Raw genomic sequence first — 21,687 nt, 5'->3', positions numbered from 1 at the left:
CTAGTTTAATCTTAAATTTGTTTTTCCTCCAACTAGGGCACCGAGATTCTGTGTTACTCATTCATCCTCAACAAAACATGCTAGTGCTGAACTGAAATTCTGGCACCTTCGTCAAGAGAAACCAAGGAAAGATGTCGACCCTTTTCCACAAATGGCAACCCTCTTGCCATTAAGACCTAACTCTTGCATTCCACAGATACCTGAGATGCAGGTAGGATGTACATTGATACTTTGATCTCTTAAGTTTGTAATAAAATATCCATGCTTGGGTTTTGTACACTAATACTTAAGTTTCATCATAAACCTTTTGTTGTTGTTTTTGCTTGTCGTTAATGTACGTGCTGCAACAATTAGGAAATAAGAAAACCTATGGTTTGTTCTCCACCAATCAGCCAATGTGATCTTTTAAAAATGCATGATCATGTACTCACTTGCTCAAAAACTCTCTAGTGGCCTCCTCTCTCACTCAGAATACAAGCCAAAGTCTTTACACAGCTGTTCACACCCCTGCTGACTTCCTGACCTTATTTCCTAGCATTCTTCTCTAGCTTACACCACTCCACACTGGCCTCTTTGCTGTTCTTGGAACACACCAAGCAAAAACCTGGAAGGGCTGCACTTGCTGTTCCCTTCCCTTGCAGCACCCTTCCTCCGGATATGTTGCCCCTCACTCACTTTGTTGTCTGCTCAGATATCCCTTAATCAGAGAAGCTATCCTTGACTCTTCCATGTGGGCACACTTGTGGAGGACAGCACAGATACCCTCCCTCACTATCGGAGCCCTCTGCTCTGCTTTACTTTGCTTTATTGTACTTAAGACCATGTGATCTATGTTTATTGTCTTTCAGCTCCTACTAGAATATAAGGGATTTTTCTTCGTTAACTGCTTTTCCTCAGTGCCTAGAACAGTGCCTGGTGCTTAATAAATGTAAACTGAACAAATGAGTGAAAAGTAGCAACAGCAAAATTAGAAATAGTGAGCATTTTTTCGCAATGGGGAAGAATAAGATAGTACAAAAAATGGGGAAAAGTCCACAAAGAGAAGAAAAGTTAACCAGCTTTACAGAGAAGAAGTAAATAATCCTATATGCTTTGGCATAGAGATATAATAAATGTACCTAACACCTGCATTTCAGAAGTAAGGAGCCTTATTAATCTTTCTAGCTTTAAAGGTGTCACAGAACGTTAAGTGTTATTAGCCATAGCCACACACAAACCCTTCAAAAAAAAGATTACTTTATGATCAGGATATCTTATTTTTAAAAGTCAGGAAGATGTATAATTACAGTTTTTAAAATTCTGCTTCTACAAGTAGTGCTTTAGAGCTGGAAATACCTTACAGTTTTTCTATTAGTGATTTCTTAATCCTGTATACATACTAGAATCACATAGAGAGTTTTTAAACATACTGGTGCCTGGGTCCCACCTTCAGAGAGTCTGATTTAATTGATATAGACTGGGTGAGAGTCACTGTAAAATCAGGAGGTTGGCTTAGAATTGAAGTTCTCATCCTGCCTGAACATTAGAATCACATTTTAGAACCTACATTTTAATAAGACTCCTAGGTGATGTGTAGGCAAAGCATTGCTACAGGCTGGTGGTTCTCAAGCTTCAGCATGTGTGAGTCACCTGAGTCCGAATAGAGACTTCAGGGCTGCACTTAAAGATCAGTATTCAGTAGGTCTGGGATGGGACCCAAGGATTTGCATATCTAACAAGCTCCCTCCCACGTGATGTTTTTGCTGCTGGTCTGGGGACCACACTTTGAGTTAGTGTCACTGTAGTGAGCTAATGGTTTCTTATCCATTGTTTAGACATTTTTCTGACCTCCTTTGCACTTGTGGCCTTTTTGTATGCCACTCTACTGATAAATCTGAGCTTCCTTGTTAGCCCACGTGACTTTGTGACCCAGTCACAAACCTTAGAGGTGTGGTGTAGGGAGCACATCATCTGATAACATTTGGCTTTCTGAGTACCATCACCATATGTTGTCATCGGTGTTTTCTAGTTGGATAACTAATTCTGATCTCATTCTGTTTCCCCCGCAGAAAACAGTGTAAGGAATGGAACTCGATTCTGTTTTCTTTATTTTTCCTGTTTTAAAAGTTGAGATATCATTTATGTAGAGTAAAATTCACCCTTTTTAGTGTACTGTTCTGTAATTTTTGACAAATATATACATTGTGTAGCTACCATCACAGTCATGATATAGAGCAGCTCCTTAACCCACCCCCCAATTCTACTGTGCCCTTTTGTCAGTTTTTTCTCTGTCAGTTTCTTTTTGGCTACTTTTTTTGCTTTCTCCCAAGCCAGAAAGCTCAAAAATTCTAATTTAGGCCATCCTCTCATTTTAAGTATAATACACTTAAAATTTTTTTTTATATTAAGGAAACTTTTTTATTGTGGTATGGTAAAAAGCACATAACAAAATTTACCGTCTTAACCATTTTCAAGTGTACACTGAGGTAGTAAGTATATTTGCATTGCTGTGAAACAGGTCTTCAGAACTATTTTATCTTGCAAATTTGAAACTATATACCCATTAACCAACCCCTCCTGCATCCCCTGGTAACCACCATTCTACCTTGTGTCTATGAATTTGCCACTTCTGTATGATACACTTTTCATAAGCCCAGTCCCCTGTGGTCCCACTCATTTAGTGAGTATTGGTTAATGTCATGCTTTGTTCCGAATTACTAAAGCAGATGTGAGCCCTGACACCTAGAATGTTATAAGTAAAACATACTTAAGTAATTAATTTTGTTTATAGAATTCTTAAAAAAATATGAGTAGCTGTTAGGCACCTAGAGTGTATATGAGATTTTATTGTTTGTTTTGGATAATAAAGCATCACAAATAAATTTCTTGCTCTCCAGCAGCACATATTACATTCTAATTGAAGTTGACATGTAAGAAAAGTTTGTTTCTTTTTCAAATTATAAAAATAATAAAACTACTGTAAATGTGGAAACTGAAGAGACAAATCACTCTGATCTCACCGACTTCTAGACAACTATTAACCTATTTTCTCTTAGGCTTTTTGTGAATTTTTAATTGTAATATACTTATATTTTTAATATACTTATATTTTTAATTGTATAATATACAATTTTTAATTGTAATATACTTATATCTTTCGATTCTGGTAATTTCTTCAGTATTTTTCCATAATTTTCATAATCCTTACTTTTAAGTATTATATAATGTTACATTTATATATTATATATATAAATACATGTATAAGTATATATAATTGTTTCTTTCTCCTCTCTTTGGACATTTAGGTGTTTGTATTTTTTTGATTCATGTATGTAGCATCTCATGTTCTAGATTTAAATAATTAACTTTTGCCATAAAGAACATTTAAGAATGAGAAGAATACGCATGAAAATAAAATATCCAAAAATGGAAGGAAATAGTTCTGTTAAGATATAAGTCTCTTATGGACCAATGGTGTCCACACATCTTTTCCCGCCCTGCTACCTGCATTCCCTACCCCACCACACACACATACACACACACACAGGGCACTAAAACTTATTCAGTTACAGAATAAAGAAAAGTTTTTACAAAGTTCTTCCTCCAGGAAAGAGTCTTTTTTCATAATAACATAAAGCCTTTGGCCTTGTTTTTTTAATACTCTCAATAGGTATAGGGATTTCAGCCTGCTGGTTACATGAAAGTTGGAGTTTGAGACGGAGAATAAAAAATATTCTCCGTCTCAAACATAGTATGGTAAGTGGTAGAGTGAGGAAAGAAATCCTCCAATCAAAACAATTTTGAGGTATTTTTGGAGAGCTGTGCTTTATTCTCTGTCCTTTTTATCCCATTTTGCCCATTTTTCACTTTGTTCATTATCTTACTACTTTTTAGAAAGAAGAATCCAGTTTATTACAACTTTCTAAATCTCTCAAGAAACCACCTAGAGTAAAAACAGCAATTCAAAAACCTTGGAAGAGTGAGTCTTTGAATCCAGTTTTTCCTAAGGATGATGTGATTAAGAAAGGGTAGGTGCAGCTTTTTGTGTCCCAAGTGCTTTTCTGCAATGATAAGATTTTTGAAGAATTTAAAAATTAAATAGAAATTGAAAACTAATACTTTTCTTTTTTTACATGAGTTCTTATATTTCAGGGATAGATATTAGAGGGTTGTATTTCCCATGCATACTCTAATTAATCGTAGAACGCCTAAGACTGGTAATTTTAAAGAGGTGGTAGTTATGATCTCTAGCTTCTCATGAGCTGTACAATCAAAAGACGTCTCTGAGAAGATTGCCCTTCAATTCTTTCTTTTCCCTGCTCAGTAATATTTCTCAAGCTTGAGAACTCAAAATACCCTCAATAATATTGTACTTATTTAATACAGTATATTTTAAAAATTCGTTTAGATTTGCCCACCTATTTACGCTTTTCATTGTTCTTTATTTCAAACGGAGTTATTTTCCTTCAGCTTGAAGAAGTACCCTTTGGTGTTAACTTTGGTGTGTAGTCTGCTGGTGGATAATGATTTGTTTAAGGATTTATTACTTCACTTTTATTATTCTTCATTGAGATAAAATTTACCTGTCGTAAAATTCACTGTTTTAATCATGTTCAGGTATACAATTCAGTGACTTTTAGTATATGCACAAAGTTGTAAAACCATCACCACTATATAATTCTACAACAACTCATCAGCCAAAAGAGAAGCTCCATCTCATTAACAATCACTCCTCACTCTTCCCTCCCCCAACCCCCGGTAACGTCATCTACTCTCTGTACCTTTCCCTTCAAAGGAGAAGAGAGGGAAGGGTTCAGTAACCAAGGCAATGGGGCTACCTTGGACAGGAAATAGGACACTTCTTCCTGAGACAGGATGGAAGGAAGTATGGGTGGGTGTAGGTAAATATATCTGTTGATAGATAAATTTGAATGCTTTCAGCTGCAAATAACAGAAAAGTTGACTAACAATGGCCTAGACAAATGGAATTATGTTTTTCACAGAGCAAGAAATCTGAGTGTAGGCAACTGCCAGTATTGGTTCACCAGATCAGGAGTATTGAGGCCTAAGTCTTTGTAATGCTCTTGGCCATTCCTTTATAGTCAGTGGTGTTACAGCTCCTGACATCAGGCTTTCAAATCATAAAGAAGGAGGAGGGGCAATATCCATTAATTCTCTCCCTGTAGTCAGGAAAGCAGGCTTTCATAGAAGCTCCCCAGCAGACATCGTTTTATATCTCAGTCATAACTGTTACATGACAACCCCTCCCTACCTGGAGTCTTGATAAGTGAATATTCAGCTTTTTCAGTATTTTAGTGATGCTGGTGATAGAATCATGTTGTCAGAAATGGGTGTTGAGTTAGCCAGTCAATTAATAGTGTCTGCTACATGGCACAGGGGAAACTGAAGCATGATGTACCTACATTTTGTCTGAGAAGAACCTGCAGAGTAATCTGCTGGTGGATTGGCGTGGAGGAAGGCTGGTGAGTTGGAACAGGCATGGGTTATGGAGCTGGAAAATGAGGTTTGGAAGAATTGCAGTGGGCTATGGGAGAGGGAGCTGGATGAGAAAATATAAAAAGCTAATGTTGAAAGTCATTAGTCTAACTCCAGAGTCTTCCATCATCTCATCTCAAACCACCACATATAAACCCTTATGAATCCCACCTGTTGTGAGGATTAAATATGATCATATGAATTATATTTGGCACAATGTTTGGTATGTAGTTTAGCTGTTAGTGTTCTCTTGCCCTAAGAAAATTAGTTAACTTGCTGCATTTTAAACAAGACTTTGCCTACTTACCTTCATACATTGTTCACTCTTCTCACCATCTGAAGAACCCCTCTAAACACAGCCCCCCCACACACATACACACAGAATTTATCTTCCACCCATTACTCAGGAAGAAGCTCATTTCTTTAATTACTAATATAGCTCCAAGGGACTTCTCATTCTTACACACCCATAGTTTTATTATCCGTCCCAGACATTTGGCATCTGTGATATGTTCACGAATTCATTCAACCAGCAGTTATTTTATTGAGAGTTGTCTTTATGTATGACTGTACCTCATTTTCTCAACTGCCTCTTGAGGGCTGGACTTGATGCTGATACTTTTTTTTCTAATTCTCTCACAATGCTTAGGAGCACGCCTAAGATTCGGTGAATGTATACCAAAGGTGCTCAAAATATTTGTTGATCAATTAGTTCTCATCCCTATAATTTAGGTCAAGGCACATGTCAGAAAGCAGCAAAATTATTTGTTTAGCATCTTTTACTGACATTTCTGAATGTCTGAAGCCCCAGCTGGGTAGAAGATATACTTATACAGAAGAACCTGTGGTAAGTATTTTGAGAACTGAGTAATTTGATTCCTCATTTAACCTATTCAGTGTCCCCTGATTTTAGAGAATTTTTAGTGATTTACCATAATGACTTTTTTCTTTACTGAACAAAAGAATTATTTTTTCCTTACAAAAGGATTTTTATGCAGAAACTTTCTATTTCCTTTTGTAGTACCATGTTGCTGTGTACTCTGTTGATTACTGTTTTCAAAAACAGCTACATTCTCGTTTTGGTATGATCACACCTCAGACACAAAATAAAGCCCTCTAGGATTTTTATTACATTTTTAACATTTTATATAAAGTAATATTCTATGTTATGTTTTGGAAGTATGTTTAGAACTTTTATAAAGCAGAGTATTTCCAGTGTGTGGTTACTTTGATAATATGGATTTAATACACCAGTTCTAAATGAAAATTTCACATTCTTTAGCAATTATACTTTAGGTAGAAACTTTCGTAGTCCTAGTATGGACTGAACATTTGCATATAATTTTGGACTATTTATTTTATTCTAAGAAAACAGTTCTCCTTTTCTTCTATTTAGTATTATTTCCTACCCAAATAATGATTTTTTAGCTTTGGAATGCTAATGGTTAAACATCATAAAAACATTAAATTTTCACCTCAGAATTTGTTTAGTAGGGGGATAAAGGGAGAGGCAGAGAGACACTATAACAGAGAGAGCAAGAACCTGACTTAAACCCTAAATCGTCCATTCCACAGTTATCTTAAGATTACAAAGAAGTAGTCTGAGTTCCACACAACAGATAGCAAAGAGCTCATGTGAATATGGACGCCCTTCCTTATTCTAGAGTTACTCTTGTGCTTGGAGAAATAGCCAGCTTTCTGTGTTTCAAGAACGGTGTTAGGCTTGCCAGCACTGTTGGCAGAGAAGCCCATAAATAGCAAAGTTTTATGAGAACTTATACTGCCATTTACACTCTGAAGGCCGTGACCTGTATGGAGTGAGACTGTCCAAAGAGGGACCCCGTAAGGACAGTTAATGAGCATCACTGAGAGGCCTTGAAGATATTTCTTTTTATAACTCTCTTGTAGCTATTATAGCAGCGGTTCAAGGCTAAAATAACAGTAAATACGTAGGAAAGAGGCCACCAACAGAGATTTGGAAGACTCCTAAAATGGTGTCACGGTGCCTGAAATGTGAAAATAGTTGAGGTTGGGAAGTCAGTTTAATATTAAGTTTGAAATCAGATTAGTTTATAATAGAATGAACTCTGCTGCTATAGTTGGCTCCATAAACGAATCTTGTGGGACAGGCAGATGCAAACATACTGCATTAATTACATATATGGTACAAAAATAAAATAAAATAGTCCAGTGGGGAAATGACAGCTTGGTAGAATTTATGAAACCCTGTTGTTGTACAATGCCATAAAAAAATAACAATGTTTCTGGGTGGATAATGTACTTCTGTTTTGTTATCTAGATTAAAACCATGGCAGATGGTGCCTTGGGAGGATTTCACATGGAAAATTTGTTGCAATCTTTGTATGTAGAAAATAGAGCTGGATTCTTCTTTACTAAATTCTGTGAGAACTCAGGGAACAAGGTAGAAGATAATTATTTTAAATCTAATTTTATACTTTTACTTCATTTAAAATGAGAGATTGAAATAATTTAATGCTCAGATAGTTATATTTGATGTTAAAATTCCCATCTCCTCTGGTAAGAAATCTCATGTTAAATATTTAGTAAAATTTTAAATATCTTAATTATAATTCTCTTTGGTTCATTTTCCTACTAAAATTACAAAGAAAAGTAAAATACAGATAGACAAGAATTGACTTGCATTATTAATAATAGATTACTTTCATATAACTTTGTTTCAGTGTAATGTATATTAACTTCAGTGCTGATTTCTATCAATCCTTTATGTTTTATTTTTAATAAGTCTAACAATGACAGTTGCAATGAATAGTAACAAACTTTTTCTAGGTTTTTTGTTTGCTTGTTTTTTAGTTGTCACAAACAGTCTTTATTTTGCTCAAATGAAAAGTATTTCACTAGCTCAATTATTAGAGTTGTGTTTGCTTCTGGTATAATATATATTTGCCCACATATATCAGAATACCTTCAGATTTTGGTTTCATGCCAGAGATAACGTGATTACTTTTTAATTATTAACTAGAACACTTACTATTTTAATGACCAATTATGTGAGAAACGTATATACAAAAATATAATGATCCAGTGACAATACCAATAAATAATTTGTATGTTGCCAGTTTGTGATATAAGATAAAACCGCCTTAAATTGAACCTGATTTATAGTAACACCAAGGAGCTAAACAATTATTTTTATTTGAAATTAGAGCTTTGTAGAGCTTTAATAATTGGGTGGTAGTAATTTATGTACTTTTTCCATCTGCAGTTGTGGAAGAACAGTGTGTACTTTTGGATTGACCTACAAGCTTATCATCAGCTTTTCTACCAAGAAACAATTCACCCTTTTAAAGTATGCAAGCAAGCTCAAGTAAGTAGTAAATAATGTTGGTTCAATGTGAAGCACTAAGTACACAGAAATGAAAAGTTGTGTCCAGCCTCAAACAAGAGAAATCTGGGAGTGTGGGCAGAAAGGCAGCAGCTAAATTGTTGCCATTGAGTTAACTTTATTTAAATGTCAGCAGAATATTGTTTTATAATCTGATTTGTGGGTTCTCAGTTTTATCTATTTTATTTGGTATGCCTTATTTTCTCTTTGCTGCCGATTAATTGCTCTTCCAACAAAGGACCTCTTATCTTTTTTTCTAATTTATGCCTTTTTGGTTTGGCTGTGAGTAATTTAAAAGAGAACCCTGAGAGAGGACTTGTAATGAATCACTGAAGTGATTGGGAGCAGAGGCATTGACCAAAGATGTTCTCTGAGCTTCCTGCAGCAATCAGCTGTTGGAGATACTTAGGCTATTGGACCATCTAAAGATGGGGAAAGAATGTTGACTGATTCTGTGTGGCATAGGCCCTGTGTCATCACCTGGCCTTCTGTGCTACATGCTATGTAAGACAGATACTCAGAGTTGGAGGAAAGAACATCTTAAGACCTCTCCAAAGCAAAATAGAGGACAGAGAACAGAGGATTCTCTGCAAAGAGAAAGAGAGAGTAGCCATTTTTTGAGGGGAGAAAGAAAGGGAATAGAATTATGACTCAAGCTAACTTATCTTTTCAGTTTTTATTCTTAGGCTCTCCTAATCTTTTATGGAGAGAGGTCATCAAGCCTAGAAAACTGCTGATCACTTCTATATCTGTTGACCACTTAAGTGGTTCTTATAATCTGAAATAACCCCATTCCAGGGGACCTTTCCTTGAGCAATGCTGAGGAGATTAGCTTCGTCATATTGTTTATTATCGTATTATAATCTTATTCAGGACATCAGAGAGTACTCCTGGGTGTTTGCTGTTACCTCCACCACCCTGACTTTGGCATTAATAACTATGTTTTATAAATCAGCTGACAGAACTTTGTACTTTTTACCATGAGAATTAGGGCTTCGGTTCCTACAGAGCCCAGATCTGGCTCCATGAAATCATGAAACTGTATCTCTAATTTGCCAGTACCATTTTCTGAGACCACACAATTGGCTCTTCTGCTTGTTAATCCTTTACCTGTAATTCTCTACTTATCCTCCTTTCCCTAACCTATTGCCTCTGACTGCTAAAGTGCCACCATTTTTTTTATGTTTTCACCACTACAAGGCTGACTCCTCTAAAAATCTTCAGCAGCTCACTCAGTTAAGTAGGTTTTTTTGTTGCTGTTGTAATCACAATATTTCCATATACTTGTAAAAGGGGAAATTCTGTTTGAGCTTGGTAGACGTTAATTCTTTGTAATGGTATTCAACCAGCTATAAATGATTGTGAAACAGGATACACTCACAATTTTGTTATTCTGAGATATTCTGTTTGGGGATTATCGAGGCCCATAAGCTTTTTATCCTTCCGTAGCTTCTCTTTTGAAGAGTCAAAACAGTATGGGGGGAAGGGAGTGATGGAAACATTGGTTTTAGTTTAACTGGGGGAAATAAAAGGAGCAAATCATGTAATCTTTTTGACTTGCTTGCTTTTTGCATCTGTGGTTATTTTATTTTTTGGTTAGTGGAGCAATTGTCTAAATTGGTTTAGGTTTTAATTATCCAAGATTTCTGCCCCCGGATATAAGAATTGCTTCTAATACCATGGTCCTATAGATTTGTTTCACAACATGAAATACCATTGGTTTCTTTATAATAGAAATGCTGTATAACTTCCTTCAAGGGTACATGTACAATACAGATCTTTGGATTGATCAAGCCAATGGCAGAATATAATCAGCTGGCACTGTGTTAAAGTTGCCATTAACTTGATTTTTTTTTTTTTTTGCGGTACGTGGGCCTCTCACTGTGTGGCCTCTCCCGTTGCGGAGCACAGGCTCCGGACGCGCAGGCTCAGCAGCCATGGCTCACGGACCCAGCCGCTCTGCGGCACGTGGGATCTTCCCGGACCAGGGCATGAACCTGTGTCCCCTGCGTCGGCAGGCAGACTCTCAACCACTGTGCCACCAGGGAGGCCCTAACTTGATTTTTATATTGTCTTTGTACATCTGATGAGCTGCGTGGTAAGAGACCAGGGGTTGATTACAAAAGACTTACATGCTTTTCTGTATGCTGATCGACACATTACATACCTTGAAGTTTTATTACCTCAAGAAGTATTGCAGAAATATCTGTGGGCAGACTAGATGGGAGGTCAGTGATAGTGATTTAGCATGACTAACTGTGTTCCAGGAGTTTGAACGACAGTCTTGGGCACATCCTGAAGGTTTCATTGCACAGCTTCCAGATAGAATCGTTCAGTTAGGAACCAAATGAAATGGTCTTGGCAAGGAGGAAGAGAAGCACCACCAGAGTGCAAAGATACAGTCTTTGATCCTAGCAACAACTTGCCAGTGGACCATCTATCACTGCCAAGATTTGGAACCAAGATTTCTGCCAATAGTCCTACTGTTTTTTTAACATTACATACTTGCTTCAGTGAGACCATTACAATAGAATGAAGTGGATCTGGGTACCACAGTCTTTTGTAAGTTCTTCCATCTTTGTAGAAATCTTTCAAACTGTATCCCAACAAAAACTACACATTTAGAAATTTACCACTCTCCAAAGCATATACATTGGGATTTTAAAAAAATTAGTAAAAAAAGAAAGTATTATACATGTTTACACATATGTATACATACACACAAACATGTTCAAAATAAAAAATCAGTGGGAAGGAGGAAGAGAGAAAAAAAGAGTAAAAATTAGAGCCTAGGAGCAAAATTATGTGGAGAATGTAGGAATTAATGAGTAGAGAGGGTAGATAAGAATGAAATGAAAGTGAGGAATAAGAGGATTGCTAGGTAAATCCACGGCACTTTTACCACAGAGTGCTATTGAATATAAAGATGTTCTTGTAGCAATGTGAGACTTTTGCCTTATTGAATTGAACATCAGGGTAACACATTTTTAAACTGAAGTATAGTTTATTTACAATGTTTCAAGTGTACAGCAGTGTGATTCAGAATATATATATATTAATTTTGTTTATACCCAGTAAGTAGTCTCAACTATTTTTTTATTACCATCAATGATGTATAGATTTATTTAGTTATTTATTTAACATCTTTATTGGAGTTTAACTGCTTTACAATGGTGTGTTAGTTTCTGCTTTATAACAAAGTGAATCAGCTATACATATCACGCACAAATTTCTTGCTTACCATTGGTTTTTGCATCACATTCCTTCCTTTGGGTTTGATTTCTGAAGAATAGCTTTTAATAGGTTTTTCATTAGGATTTACTAGTGGTAAAAATCAGATTTTTTTGGTCTGAAAATGTGTATTTTCTTCTCTCATTGATCATTTAGCTGAATCTAGAATTCTAGGTGGACAATTTTCTCTCAGCACTTTGCAGATATCATTCTACTGTCTTCTGGTTTCTATTGCTATTGTTGAAGAGTCTGCTTTTGCTCCCTTGAGGGAGGATGTTTTTTCTCATTCCTTTTATAATCTTCTCTTTGACTTTGGGGTTCTGTATGTCACCTCAATGTGTTTATTACTACAATTATCTTTCTTGGGTCTAAGTTGCTTCTAGAATCTGAGGAGTCATGTCTTTCATCAATTCTGGAAAATTCTCAGCCATTATTTCTTTCAGTCTTTCTACTTCTCTTTTCTGGATTCTCTGGTCAATGTTGGTGCTTTTCAGTCTATCCCATATCTCTCTTAATCTCTCAAGTTTCTCCATCTTGTAATATCTGTGTTATATGTTTTAAAACTGAACAAGATCAATTTTCTTTGATCTGTTTTCCAGTTCATATTTTATTTCTTCAGCAGATTTCAATCTGCTGTTTAACCCATCCATTGAGTTAAATCATTTAAGGAATTACTTTTTATTATTATTAGACATTCTACTTGTGTTTTTTAAATCTTCCTGGTGATTTATCTTTTTGTCTTATTTTTCTTCATGTTTTTAGTTCTCCTTTTATGTCTTAAGCATTTTAAACATATTTTATAGTCTGTAGCTGTGTTAGGTATCTATTCCTACATAAGGGTATTATCACAACTTTGTGGCTTAAACAACACACCTTTATTACCTCACAGTTTATACGGATAAGGAGTCTGGGCACAGCTTTGCTGGGTCCTCCACAAGGCTGTAAATCAGGATATTGACCAGGGCTGGTTTCTCATCTGGGGCTCACCTAGGGAACAGTCTTCTTCAGTGCTCACATGGTTGTTAGCAGCATTCAGTTCCTTGCAGACCACCAAAATAAGAACTCATTTTTTGTTAGCTGTCAGCTAGCAGCCACTTCGGCTCTGTGCCATGTGGTCCTCTCCATATGGTAGCTCACAACATGGCAGCTTGCTTCTCCAAAACCAGCAAGGGAGGGAGTTTCTTAGTAAGACTGGCATTACTGTCTTATGTAACATAATCATGTACACGTAATCACATAAATCTCATTGTTGCTGCATTCTGTTGGTTAGAAGCAAGCCATACGTTATGCCCACACTTAGGGGGAGAGGGTTATGAAAGGGAATGAACACTAGGAGACACTGTTCATGGGTGCCACCCTAGAGTCTGGCTGCTACAATATCCAATAATTCCATGATTTGTAGTTCTTGGGAGAACTAATTCTGCTATTTATTATTTCTGCTGACATGGTGGATTCTTTCCTTCTGTGTTTTGTAATGTTGAATTATGAGCTCTTATAGTAAAGTTTTTATCTGTGGTGCTTCTGTTAGGCACATTTTTAATGCTAATTTGTCGTCTTGGGGTTTCCTCATTTGCCAAGTGTAATCTTGAAAACCACACCCACATGATGGTAAACTCATGATAGTGCATCCTCAGGAGATATTTTTCTTTTACATAGAGTATAAGCCAAGACAAGCAAGCTTCTTTTTTGTTTCCTAGGTTTGGTAGTTGTATATATGTACATTTTTTCCCACTCTGTGTTTCACTTTGTGTGTACCCCTTCAAGGACCATGGTGTACGTAAGGGTCTCAGTGTTACATTTTCACTTTGTGAGGGTCCAAGGCCCTATCTCCTGTACCCTGTGGCTCTTATAACCCACATCCTTGATTCACCCCATGGTAGTCTCATCATCAGCTCATGCTTAGCACCCTGGTTTTCAGTACACTCCTTAATTTTGACCCATGGTAATTTTCCTTACTACCACAGCTATGCATTTAAAAGGATATTAGTTATCCTTTATCCAGTACTTCTAGGCAGTTTATAGAGAAAAAGATTCAAGTAATCTAGCCTGCCAACATACCAAAAAAGGGAGTCTCTGCAAGAAGCAGTCATATATTTTCTAATTTAATACCCATAATAAGAATGGGAGGTATTTTTATCCTATTTTTTATAGATAAAAAAGAACCTAAGGCTTCCCTGGTGGCGCAGTGGTTGGGAGTCCGCCTGCCGATGCAGGGGACACGGGTTCGTGCCCCAATCCGGGAAGATCCCACATGCCGCGGAGCGGCTAGGCCCGTGAGCCATGGCCTCTGAGCCTGTGCGTCCGGAGCCTGTGCTCCGCAACGGGAGAGGCCGCAACAGTGAGAGGCCCATGTACCGCAAAAAAAAAAAAAAAAAAAGAATCTAGATCTCTGAAATGTTAACTTTGCCAAAGTTTCATAGCTGGGAACAAACTTAAGCTCAAACTTGAGGTGCAAAACCTACTTCAGTGCTGTACTTTGCCTTCTCTGCTCTACATATAAAAGTTCATCATGTCTACCGCAGAGGACTTTGTAAGGTCTGTATAAGATAATGTAGATGGAAATATTTTGTAGTTTAATGTAGGGCACTCTATGAAATAAGTAGGTATTATTATTATTAGAGTCAATACTTACGGTTCTATCAATTGCCTGGTTAATGGAGAACGAAGATAGGAATTTGAAGAAAATAAGATAGAAGAACAGCAGCTCCTAAACCAACAGCTATTCATTTAACCAATACCATAACTTATTCTGAGATTAAAAATACCACTTAAATCAAAATGTGCTTCATATAATTACAAACTTTTAAGCTATATTTTATAATATTCTGTTACTCACTTCTTAGTTAACATTCACAAAGAGCCTGGTATGTGCCAAGTAATGTTCTGTGAATGCAAAGATAATTAGGACAAAGTTCTTGGCTTAAAGAGCTCACTCTGTAGTGGGGGAGAGAGAGAATTATGGAGGTACTTCAGTCACATTTAAAATAAAACCAGATAATAGCATCTTAACTGGAAATTAAATAAGTTCTGCCTTTACTGGCAGATAAAAGTTGGTTATCGTTTTTATTTTTTTAAATCAACATCTTTTCAAATACCTGTAGAAGGGAGAGAACTATTTCCTTTTTTTTTTTTTTCCCATTTTTTGAGCCGAACGCTTTAATCCTTTAGTCTTATTCCTGCTCTGTGAAGCAATACAAAATAAATCTCTGTCTTTCGGGTGACAACTCTTCAAACAAAAATATTATACTGTCCTGTTTTACTCCTCTCAACAACTTTAGACTAAATCTCAAATCTTTTACATTTGAGATTTAGGTCTTTAATCTTAGCTAGATGAAATCTTGACATTTGGAAGTCCCATTCCTGACATCTCCACCCAGTAATTTGACAGTTCATAAATATTCTGGCCTAATGCTCTAGTGAGCAACGGTTGTGCCTCTAATCCCTACAAAGAAATCAGTTGATGGGTCCCATGGCAAATAAGTCAGTCTAAGTGATTACCCCTATTCTCCCAGGATCTCTAAGGGTTTACTCTATTTTTTTTGGAATTTTATTTTATTCTATTTTATATATACAGCAGGTTCTTATTACTTATCTATTTTATACATATTAATGTATATACGTCAATCCCAATCTCCCAGTTCATCCCACCACCAACGACCCCCCCCCCCGATGCCGCTTTCCCCCCTTGGTGTCCATACGTTTGTTCTCTACATCTGTGTCTCTATTTCTGCCTTGCAAACTGGTTCATCTGTACCATTTTTCTAGATTCCACATATATGTGTTAATATACAATATTTGTTTTTCTCTTTCAGATTTACTTCACTCTGTATGGCAGTCTCTGTGTCCATCCATGTCTCTACAAATGACCCAATTTCATTCCTTTTTATGGCTTAGTGATGTTCCATTGTATATATATACCACATCTTCTTTATCCATTCGTCTTTCGATGGGTATTTAGGTTGCTTCCATGACCTGGCTATTGTAAATAGTGCTGCAATGAACATTGTGGTACATGTGTCTTTTTGAGTTATGACTTTCTCTGGGTATATGTCCAGTAGTGGGATTGCTGGGTCATATGGTAATTCTATTTTTAGTTTTTTAAGGAACCTCCATACTGTTCTCCATAGTGGCAGTATCAATTTACATTCCCACCAACAGTGCAAGAGGGGTCCCTTTTCTCCACAGCCTCTCCGGCATTTGTTGTTTGTAGATTTTCTAATGATACCCATTCTGACTGGTGTGAGGTGATACCTCATTGTAGTTTTCATTTGCATTTCTCTAATAATTAGTGATGTTGAGCAGCTTTTCATGTGCCTCATGGTCATCTGTATGTCTTCTTTGGAGAGATGACTATTTAGGTCTTTTGCCCATTTTTTGACTGTGTTGTTTGTTTTTTTAATATTGAGCTGCATGAGCTGTTTATATATAATGGGCATTAATCCTTTGTCTGTTGATTCGTTTGGAAATATTTTCTCCCGTTCTGAGGGTTGTCTTTTTGTCTTGTTTAGAGTTTCCTTTGCTGTGCAAAAGCTTTGAAGTTTCATTAGGTCCCATTTGTTTATTTTTGGTTTTATTTCCATTACTCTGGGAGGTGGGTCAAAAAATATCTTGCTGTGATTTATGTCAAAGAGTGTTCTTCCTATGTTTTCCTCTAAGAGTTTTATAGTGTCCGGTCTTACATTTAGGTCTTTAATCCACTTTGAGTTTATTTATGTGTATGGCGTTAGGGATTGTTCTTATTTCATTCTTTTATATGTAGCTGTCCAGTTTTCCCAGGACCACTTATTGAAGAGACTGTCTTTTCTCCCTTGTATATTCTTGCCTCCTTTGTCATAGATTAGTTGACCATAGGTGCGTGAGTTTATCTCTGGGCTTTCTATCCTGTTCCATTGATTTATATTTCTGTTTTTGTGCCAGTACCATATTGTCTTGATTACTGTAGCTTTGTAGTATAGTCTGAAGTCAGGGAGTCTGAGACCTCCAGCTCCATTTTTCTCCCTCAGGATTGCTTTGGCTCTTCAGGGTCATTTGTATCTCCATACAAATTTTAAGATTTTTTGTTCTAGTTCTATAAAGCATGCCATTGATAATTTTATATGAATTGCATTGACTCTGTAGATTGCTTTGTGTAGTATAGTCATTTTCACAATATTGATTCTTCCAATCCAAGAACATGGTATATCTCTCCATCTGTTTGTGTCATCTTTGATTTCTTTCTCCAGTGTCTTGTAGTCTTGTGAGTCTTTTACCTCCTTAGTTAGGCTTATTCCTAGGTATTTTATTCTTTTTGTTGCAATGGTGAATGGGATTGTTTCCTTAATTTCTCTTTCTGATCTTTCATTGTTAGTATATAGGAATGCAAGAGATTTCTGTGCATTAATTTTGTATCCTGCAACTTTACCAAATTCATCGATTAGCTCTAGTAGTTTTCTGGTGGCATATTTAGGATTCTCTATGTATCGTATCATGTCATCTGCAAACAGTGACAGTTTTACTTTTTCTTTTCCAATTTGTATTCCTTTTATTTCTTTTTCCTCTTGGATTGCTGTAGCTAGGACTTCCAAATCCTTGTCTTGTCCCTGATCTTAGAGGAGATGCTTTCAATTTTTCACCATTGAGAATGGTGTTTGCTGTGGGTTTGTTGTATATGGCCTTTATTATGTTGAGGTAGGTTCCCTCTATTCCCACTTTCTGGAGAGTTTTTATCATAAATGGGTGTTGAATTTTGTCAGAAGCTTTTTCTGCTTCTATTGAGATGATCATATGGTTTTTATTCTTCAGTTTGTTAATATGATTGCTTTGTGTATATTGAAGAATCCTTGAATCCCTGGGATAAAACCCACTTGATCATGGTGTATGATCCTTTTAATGTGTTGTTGGATTCTGTTTGCTAGTATTTTTTTTTAATATTGACATATGTCGTGAATTTTAAAATTTATTTATTTATTTATTAATGGCTGTGTTGGGTCTTCATTTCTATGTGAGGGCTTTCTCTAGTTGTGGCAAGTGGTGGCCACTTTTCATCGCGTTGTGCGGGCCTCTCACTATCACGGCCTCTCTTGTTGCGGAGCACAGGCTCCAGACGCGCAGGCTCAGTAATTGTGGCTCACGGGCCCAGTTGCTCCACGGCATATAGGATCTTCCCAGACCAGGGCTCAAACCCGTCTCCCCTGCATTGGCAGGCAGATTCTCAACCACTGCGCCACCAGGGAAGCACTGTTTGCTAGTATTTTGTTGAGGATTTTTGCATCTGTATTCATCCGTGATATTGGTCTGTAATTTTCTTTCTTGGTATTATCTTTGTCTGGTTTTGGTATCAGGGTTATGGTGGCCTCACAGAATGAGTTTGGGAGTGTTCCTTCCTCTGAAATTTTTTGGAAGAGTTTGAGAAGGATGGGTGTTAGCTCTTCTCTAAATGTTTGATAGAATTCACCTGTGAATCCATCTGGTCCTGGACTTTTGTTTCTTGGAAGATTTTTAATCACAGTTTCAATTTCATTACTTGTGATTGGTCTGTTCATGTTTTGTATTTCTTCCTGGTTCAGTCTTGGAAGGTTATACTTTTCTAAGAATCTGTCCATTTCTTCCAGTTTGTCCTTTTTTTTTTTTTTTTGCAGTACATGGGCCTCTCACTGTTGTGGCCTCTCCCGTTGCAGAGCACAGGCTCCGGATGTGCAGGCTCAGCGGCCATGGCTCACGGGCCCAGCCGCTCCGTGGCATGTGGGGTCTTCCCGGACCGGGGCACAAACCTGTGTCCCCTGCATTGGCAGGTGGACTCTCAAGCACTGCGTTACCAAGGAAGCCCCAGGTTGTCCATTTTATTGGCATAGAGTTGCTTGTAATTGTCTCTTTGGATGCTTTGTATTTCTGCAATGTCTGTTGTAACTTCTCCTTTTTCATTTCTAATTTTATTGATTTGAGTCCTCTCTCTCTTTTTCTTGATGAGTCTAGCTAAAGGTTTATCAATTTTATTTATCTTCTCAAAGAACCAGCTTTTAGTTTTATTGATCTTTGCTGTTGTTTTCTTTGTTTCTATTTCATTTATTTCTGCTCTGATCTTTATGATTTCTTTCCTTCTACTGACTTTGGGTTTTGTTTGTTCTTTCTCTAGTTCCTTTAGGCGGAAGGTTAGACTGTTTCTTTGAGGTTTTTCTTTTTTTTTTTTTGCGGTATGCAGGCCTCTCACTGTTGTGGCCTCTCCCGTTGCGGAGCACAGGCTCTGGACGTGCGGGCTCAGCGGCCACGGCTCACGGGCCCAGCCGCTCCGCGGCATGTGTGATCTTCCTGAACCAGGGCACGAACCCATGTCCCCTGCATCGGCAGGCGGACTCTCAACCACTGCGCCACCAGGGAAGCCCCAAGATTTTTCTTGTTTGTTGAGGTAGGATTGTATTGCTATAAGCTTCCCTGTTAGATCTGCTTTTGCTGCATCCCATAGGTTTTGGATCGTCGTGTTTTTGTTGTCATTTGTCTCTAGGTATTTCTTGATTTCCTCTTTGATTTCTTCAGTGATCTCTTGGTTATTTAGTAACGTATTGTTTAGGCTCCATGTTTTTGTGTTTTTTATGTTTTTTTCCCTGTAATTTACTTCTAATCTCATAGAGTTATATTCGGAAAAGATGCTTGATATGATTTCAGTTTTCTTAAATTTACTGTGGCTTGATCGGATTTACTCTTACATTTGCACAACTTCACAAGAGAGAAAGGAAACTAAAAACCTAAGTCAATTAATGTCATCAGGCCTATACCATCTCTTGGTGTTTTTAGGAAGCTGTAAGTTGTGATATAATAATAATGCAGAATTCATTAATGTTTTCATTCAACAATGTTTTATTGCTGTCCTTCTCAACCTCTCTGGCCCCAAATCGTTTAAATTTTCCATTAGGTGATCTTAGGCACAGTGTGGATCCAAATGAAGTTCATTCCAGGTTGTGCCCTACCTCAGGGTTCTACAGTAATGTCCATGTACTTGGCCCCTTTGCTCCTGCTCCATTTTTTATTACTGTAGAAACAGGAAAGAAACATAAACTGGGTAGCACTTAGACCAGCAGTTACAAGCACATTTGCCCTTGCCTAAAAATGTTGCAGATATTTCCACAAATATTTATCATAAACATCTAGTATACATGAGGCTCTGATCCATGCTGGGAGCACTTTGAGGAACAAAACACGTACAGGTGCTACCGCCCAAATACTATCAAAGTTCAAGAATATGCTCTCTTTTTTTTGCCTACTTTTCCAGAGAGTGCTAGAAAGATTGAGAAAGAAGAGACCATGTAGCTCTTTCTCTATGAAATTTGCATTGTACTGACAATGTTTTCCAATGAAGTCTGAGCTAATTTTAGGTTACCAAAACCTTGGGTGTTAACCACAAATTCCTTTGAAAAAATGTTATGGCATAAGAGGGGCAGTGTTGAAGATTTTTTTGATAATCAGCTTAGTTTTTTCTTTGCTTGCTGTCATCCATTACCGTAATTGTTTAGCTCCTCTCTTTACTTGGCATTTACAGGACTTAAATACTTCAGGGTGGTCCTGACATTTTCATTAAAGTGGTATGAGCTAAACGCTCCTTCTCTAGGCTGATCGTGTATTTTCAGGTGCACTAACAGAGATCATTATTTCTTCATACAGCAGTAGTATTAAGAATCAAGCTGTGTTTCTTAAAAAATGAATGAGCATGGGTGAGGGGTCAGGTTGGGGTGATGATTAAATGTGGAAAATCCTGTACCTCTTTATAGCTTAATGGTAAATTTCAGAATCTTCATAATTAGGTTGTTTCTGAGTATCAGGCCTGTTATTTATTCAGGCTTTGTTACATTATTTGTTTTTGTTACCAGAGAGATGGTGTCTCAAGTACCCCTCGGGCTTGGACTGTTGAGCACTATGAATCACTGAGCACGGAATCCACGGGGTTCTTGTCCTGCATCCCATTTTGTGGCACTTGCTGGTGAACTGGACTCAGGAAGAACACATGTAGCAGCCAGCTGTCTGGCTTACAGTTATTCATTCGTTTCCCCTGTTCCTGACGTTCATACGAGCTACCCGTGTTCCGTCCTAACATTTTGAATATTACAGGATTATGGACCAAAAGAGATCCTTTTTTAATCCTTTTGTTTCCAGAAAAATCAACACCTGAACTTCTCTAAACCATAATTATCATTATACCTGACATTTATTTAATGTTTACTATCTGTCAGGTTCTATGGAAATCACTTTACATGGATAATTTTATTTAGTTCTTGACAATTCTAAGAGGTAGATATTGGTGTTCTCTCCATTTTACAGATTAGGAAACTGAGATTTAGAGTTGAGTAATTACCTAAGGCAATACTTTCCATTTAGCAATTAGTGAGCTTGGAATTAGAACCAAGTATTCTGACTGCAGACTCTGTACTCTTAACTTCTAAGTCATTGCTTTCTGATTAATTGTCTCTAGAAAAAAAGGAGTATCTGTTTATCACCTTGTTTAATTTTTCACTTTGGTATCTTAAAATATCTTTATGAATGTTGAATATCGAATTTCACCCTTAATAGTTTCCCCCACTGGACTATAAGTTCCAAGAAGACAGTCTGCTTTGTTTACCTCATATATTCAGAACTGGAGCTGGCATATAAAA

General features: G+C 37.0%; 1 protein-coding gene across 1 annotated transcript in view; it reads left to right on the top strand.

Moving 5' to 3' along the window:
• RGS22 (regulator of G protein signaling 22) overlaps positions 1 to 21,687 on the top strand; it is a 150,555-nt gene that overhangs the window by 71,484 nt on the left and 57,384 nt on the right. Inside the window, exons 10-14 of the mRNA XM_027131353.1 lie at positions 37 to 211; positions 3,874 to 4,007; positions 6,208 to 6,322; positions 7,775 to 7,897; positions 8,720 to 8,821. Coding sequence (XP_026987154.1) covers positions 37 to 211; positions 3,874 to 4,007; positions 6,208 to 6,322; positions 7,775 to 7,897; positions 8,720 to 8,821 — 649 coding nt within the window. The remainder of the gene's footprint in view (positions 1 to 36; positions 212 to 3,873; positions 4,008 to 6,207; positions 6,323 to 7,774; positions 7,898 to 8,719; positions 8,822 to 21,687) is intronic.

The sequence above is a fragment of the Aethalodelphis obliquidens genome, unplaced genomic scaffold (assembly GCF_003676395.1).
Source record: "Aethalodelphis obliquidens isolate GAN/ISIS:26980383/991018 unplaced genomic scaffold, ASM367639v1 scaffold39, whole genome shotgun sequence".
Classification (NCBI taxonomy): Eukaryota; Metazoa; Chordata; class Mammalia; order Artiodactyla; family Delphinidae; genus Aethalodelphis; species Aethalodelphis obliquidens.
Note: the sequence above shows the minus strand (reverse complement) of the source record. Positions and strands in the feature narration are given on the sequence as shown.